Below are 5466 nucleotides of genomic sequence, written 5' to 3'. Positions count from 1 at the left end.
CTCTGTTGTCTTTGTTGTCCTCTGTTGTCTTTGTTGTCCTCTGTTGTGTTTGTTGTCCTCTGTTGTCTTTGTTGTTCTCTGTTGTCCTCTGTTGTCTCTGTTGTCCTCTGTTGTCTTTGTTGTCCACTGTTGTCTTTGTTGTCCTCTGTTGTCTTTGTTGTCCTCAGTTGTCTTTGTTGTCCTCGGTTGTCTTTGTTGTCCTTTGTTGTCCTCTGTTGTCTTTGTTATCCACTGTTGTCTTTGTTGTCCTCTGTTGTCGTCACTGTTTGTTAAACCAGGTGTCTCTTGTAAATGAGTCCCTGAGGCTCAGTGAGACTCACCTGTAGAAATAAAGTTTGAATGAATATATGGTATAACATAATTTATAACAAATAATGTAATAATATATAAATAAAACAATTTATAACGTATAATATAATAATCAATAAAACATAATTTTTAATAATGTATAGTAATAAAATATAAACTCAGTGAGTCCAAACATCCAGACCCTGTAAAACACAAACTCACAAAGCATCAACCAAACTATAGACCAGAGCAGGACCCCTCAGTCGGGGGACAGAGACACTGTCCTGTCCCTCACAGCTGGACGGTGAGTCCTCCTCCGGTGCGAGGACGTCCTGCGTCACACCCGTCCCCTGAGGGTTGCTGGGAGACGGTGTTTAGAGAACAAATTACGTCCTGGAGTTGATTAAATTTCCGCGGTGGGAGAGTAATAAGTCTGTGGATGAGTTCTGGTCCAACAGTCCGGGTCCAGGAGCCGAGCGGAGCCACCATGGAGACCCTGGAGGTCCGTCCCTGACAGGTGACCCCGTCTCACCGAGACCATTCTTTTATTAATTAATCTGCTTTTTAACTTGTTATAGAATAAACCTGAACAAATCTGCAGCTCTTTCCAAAGATTCAAACTGTGAAGAAGCAAATGATTTAAAAACGGTTTCATCGTGAGACAAAAACAGGATTCATGATGAACGAGCACTGAGCCGAATGTTTGTGTTGTTGATACGTCCAGGTGAGGAGAGCAGGATGAACGCTTGCTGAAGGAGCTGAAATCAGCTGAAACATGTTACCGACAGCTGAACTTCAACAGCTGATATTTGCTAAAAGCAGGAAAACTAAAGCTAATGTAGCAGAAAACAGCTGAAACTTGAAGTAAAAGCTAAATGTAGCAGAAAACAGCTGAAACGTGAAGTAAAAGCTAAATGTAGCAGAAAACAGCTGAAACGTGAAGTAAAAGCTAAATGTAGCAGAAATGAGCAAATCAAGTTGCAATTAGCAACAAAAAATACCTGAAAAGCTTCAATTTGCAGAAAGAAGCAGAAAGGGTAGAGAAATGAAGAAGCACAAAAAAAAGCAGAAAATGTAAAAGAAAAAACTCAAACGTAACTTGGAAAGCAGAAAAAGCTGAAATGAGCTGAAGCAGAACAACAGCTAAAATGGTCAGTAAACATTTTAAACAGCTAAAGGGTTTGAAAGAGGCGGAGAGCTCCTTTCATCTTCAAGGAGGAAAACTAGGTTAGGTTAAAAGGTTATACTGGGAGGTGAAGGTTATACTGGGAGGTGAAGGTTATACTGGGAGGTGAAGGTTAATACAATAACCGATAGATGTTCTGAGCTTTGTAAATAATAATAACAATAATAATAATAATAAACAGCTACTTTTAAACCAGTTTACCTCTTGAAGTCTTGGAACGGTTTCCCTAAGGTGCGTTCACATTTTCTCTCCTCCATAAAGTGATCAAGTGTGTGAAAATATAAATGAAACAAAGAAACGTTCTTCCTGTTCCTTGTTAAACCGTCACGTACGGTGAAGGTCGGACTGGTGTTGATCGCAGCCGAGTTTAGTTTTATTCACAAGAAGTTTCAGACAAACGTTACAAACACTGATATATATTTTACCTCTACGGTTGATTTATTGTTCTAAAGTTTTACAGCCTATGCTAGGCTAGCTAAATGTTAGCATGCTATGAGGCAACAGTAGTTGAAAGTTGTCCACATGCGCCCTCTGCTGGATACATTGTACAATCACGGCTTGTGCACGTAAGGACACGGCTTGTTCCCAGTGTTTATATTGGCACATAATGGGATCGTTATCACTGATACGATAAGTCCCCAAACGCCCATATCGTCCTAAAAGATCGTCCTAAAAGATCGTCCTAAAATATCATTCTAAAATATCGTTCTAAAATATTGTCATAAAATATCATTCTAAAATATCGTCCTAAAATATTGTCCTAAAATATCGTCCTAAAATATTGTCATAAAATATCGTCCTAAAATATTGTCCTAAAATATCGTCCTAAAATATTGTCCTAAAATATTGTCCTAAAATATCGTCCTAAAATATTGTCATAAAATATCGTCCTAAAATATCGTCCCTACCAATATATCGGGCTCTGAGAAAAACATGGCAGACAAAGCTAAATGTTTCAAAAAGTAAAAATTACACAAAAGCCAGAAGTCCCAGCAGGAATGTCCTGAATGAGCCGAATGTTTTGATTCATGAGTCGTTGGAAAAGAACAAGAAGAAAAATGGACGTCGATGGTGAGAATGATGGAGAAACAATCGGAGAATAAAATCAATGAAAATCGGGATGAACTTTTAATCTTGTCCTCAATCAACTAAATCGTGAAACGTGTTTTCTGCGTCCGTGTGGCGTCTGCTGTGGAGTCCTGATGGTTTTATGAACGGCAGAGTTGTAGCGTTGCAGTTGAACCTGTAGAAACTCGAGCTCTGAACTTAAGGACCTTTGTGTTGGTTTTGGTCTCATGCAGCATCTCTGACAGCGTCCCGTCTGAGTGGCAGCCATGTTTTACAGCCGCCTGCTGCTCGCCGTCTACATCCTGACCTTCCTGATGGGGGTCCCCGCCAACATCCTGTCCTTCATCACGTTCTGCCAGAAGGTGCGGCGCAAGGCGGCGCCGATCGACGTGCTCCTGCTCAACCTCACGGTCTCCGACCTGATCTTCTTGGCCTTCCTGCCGTTCAAGATGAAGGAGGCGTACGACAACATGAACTGGCTGCTGCCGTACTCGCTGTGCCCGCTGACCAGCTTCCTGTTCTACGTCACCATCTACAACAGCACCCTGCTGCTGACCGCCGTCAGTGTGGAGCGCTACCTGGGCGTGGCCTTCCCCCTCAGGTACTCTTTGTGCCGCCGGCCTCGCTACGCTGTCTGGGCCTGCGTGGCCTTCTGGCTGGTGACCTCCTCCAACCTGTCCTTCGTCTACATCCTGCCGTACTACCAGTGGACCGAAGGTTCCCACACCTACGGCAGCAACGGCAGCAGCCCCGCCCCGCCGCTCCGTTGCTACCTGAAGTTCTCCGATGAGGAGCTCAAAATACTGCTGCCGATTCGCCTGGAGCTCTTCCTCGTGCTCTTCTGCGTCCCCTTCATCATCAGCTGCTTCTGCTACGTCAACTTCATCCTCATCCTCTCCCGCCTTCCCAACATCAGCCGGCGGCGGAGGTTGCGCTGCATCGGCCTGGCGCTCGGGACGCTGATCGTGTTCACGGTCTGCTTCGGGCCGTACAACGCCTCCCACGTGGTGGGCTTCATCAACATGGAGGACCAGGGCTGGAGGAACCTGGCGCTGCTGTCCAGCACCCTCAACGCCTGCCTGGACCCGTTCATCTTCTACCTGTCGTCGGCGGCGGTGCGGAGCATGCTGAACCGCTGCTTCAGGAGGATCGTGGCCAAGATGTACATCCTGAGGTGTGGGGGGGCTTCTCACCGTCCGCAACACCAACTCCCCCCAGCTGTGAGAGCCAGGAAGCAGACGGTGCTCCCTGAAGGTTCTGATCAGGTCCAGATATGAGCTTCGAGTGTTCATTGATTCTGCTTTTGTCAGCAAACCTCACACCTTCATCCACATGAACTTCAGAGACGTCCTGAAGAGGACGAGGTTCTGAAAAGACGCTCAGAGATTAAAGGACCGGACCGAACGGAGCGTTGTGTAAAGAGTAAAGAAAAGCAGAACCCAAAGATCTTCAGATCTCTCATGGAGGTCCTCCGCCGTCCTGCTCCTCTCAGGAACCTCAGTGTTCTTAGATGTTCTTTAGATTAAGACACGTGTCCTCAGCTGTCCTCAGCTGTCCAAACCAGTTTTTATCAGTCACGTCAAATGATCAGAACCTCTCCTTCCTCCTAACGCCTCCATCACCTCTAGATGGATGGTTGGACATCTCCGTATACGCCGGCCTCTGGTTCTCCATCACCTGCAGTCCGTCCAGAACTCTGCTGAGTTCTAGCAGAGGACGGGACCACACCGGTCCAGTCTGAGCAGGTTCACACGGTTCCACTGTGAAACTGAACTTCTTCACCTTTAGAACCTTCTAAGACCTCATAGGTCCTCCAGCCGGGTGGTGCCGAGGGACCCCCCGACTCTGGACACCCCCCCCCCCCCGGACTCTGGGCTCTTCATTAATTTGGTTCCTTCAGATCTTTAATGTTTTTTTGTGATTTTACTGAATTTATTTTATTGTTTGTTCTGAACCACTTTGTTGTTTTTAAACGTAACAAATTAAAACGACTCGTTTGTTCCGCTGTAAACAAAATGATTAAATTGTTGTTTGTAGATTATTGTTGTTTGTTTGTTTGTAAAATGTTTTGGTCGTTTGTTTGAAACGTTTAAAAATAAAAACCTTAAAGGAGGTGAAACTCGGGGACAGGTTCAGTGTTTTGATCCAGAACCAGAACCAGGGTCTTCATTCTGAGAAAAACGTTTCAGGTTCTGACCCGCCTTAAAATCACAGTTCTGGACTAGAAACCAAAGATCGATTGGACTTCCAGGTTCTTCCACAGAGCAGAACATCATGGAACCGTCCAAGGACTCTGGATGAATTTCAGGGGTCCAGTCAGAGCCGGACCAATCCCTCAGACAGAACCGCATGGACCCACAGAGCCAACAGAACCGCATGGACCCACAGAGCCAACAGAACCGCATGGACCAGGGATTTTGGGAGGTCTTTGTCATTCCCAAAACTGATGCAGAAGGGGGGCTGGGTTCTAGACTGGCCCTTCTGCAGTCCTGACCCGCTCTGATCCGGTCCTGTTGGACAGCTGAAACTCATCATCATCATCAGAACCTCTCAGGTTCATGACGGTTCTTCTTTAGTTAAAGGACGTCCCTCTGAGGACCTCGTGGACTCGGTGATCGCTGCTTCCTGTGACGAACAACCGGGTTTAATTAACGCCGAGTGTTTTATGGGTTCTGGGTAATTCCAGCCGAAGCTGCTGGACTTCAACGTAAACAAAGATTAGCCGAAGGCCACGGAGACACGTTCTGATCCGGTCCAACTTCAAACACCAGCTGATAATGGAGCTGCACCCATTTCCTGTTGGACAGCAAGCACCTGAGCAGGTGGTGTGAGATTACACACATCTTCATCATCATCATCACCACCTGCCCTGTTTGATGTCCTGTCCAATAACCTGAGGACACTACGTGTCCTGTCCAATAACC

The 5466-nt window shown here is 46.0% G+C and overlaps 1 protein-coding gene across 1 annotated transcript in view; it reads left to right on the top strand.

The window, feature by feature from the left end:
* LOC119425541 (proteinase-activated receptor 1) overlaps nucleotides 1–3819 on the top strand; it is a 6941-nt gene extending 3122 nt beyond the window's left edge. Inside the window, exon 3 of the mRNA XM_037693068.1 lies at nucleotides 2801–3819. Coding sequence (XP_037548996.1) covers nucleotides 2801–3819 — 1019 coding nt within the window. The remainder of the gene's footprint in view (nucleotides 1–2800) is intronic.
* Nucleotides 3820–5466: the final 1647 nt, after the last annotated feature.

Source organism: Nematolebias whitei, chromosome 19, assembly GCF_014905685.2.
Source record: "Nematolebias whitei isolate Nwh7 chromosome 19, NemWhi1, whole genome shotgun sequence".
NCBI lineage: Eukaryota > Metazoa > Chordata > Actinopteri > Cyprinodontiformes > Rivulidae > Nematolebias > Nematolebias whitei.
This window is presented reverse-complemented; position numbering and strand designations above follow the sequence as displayed.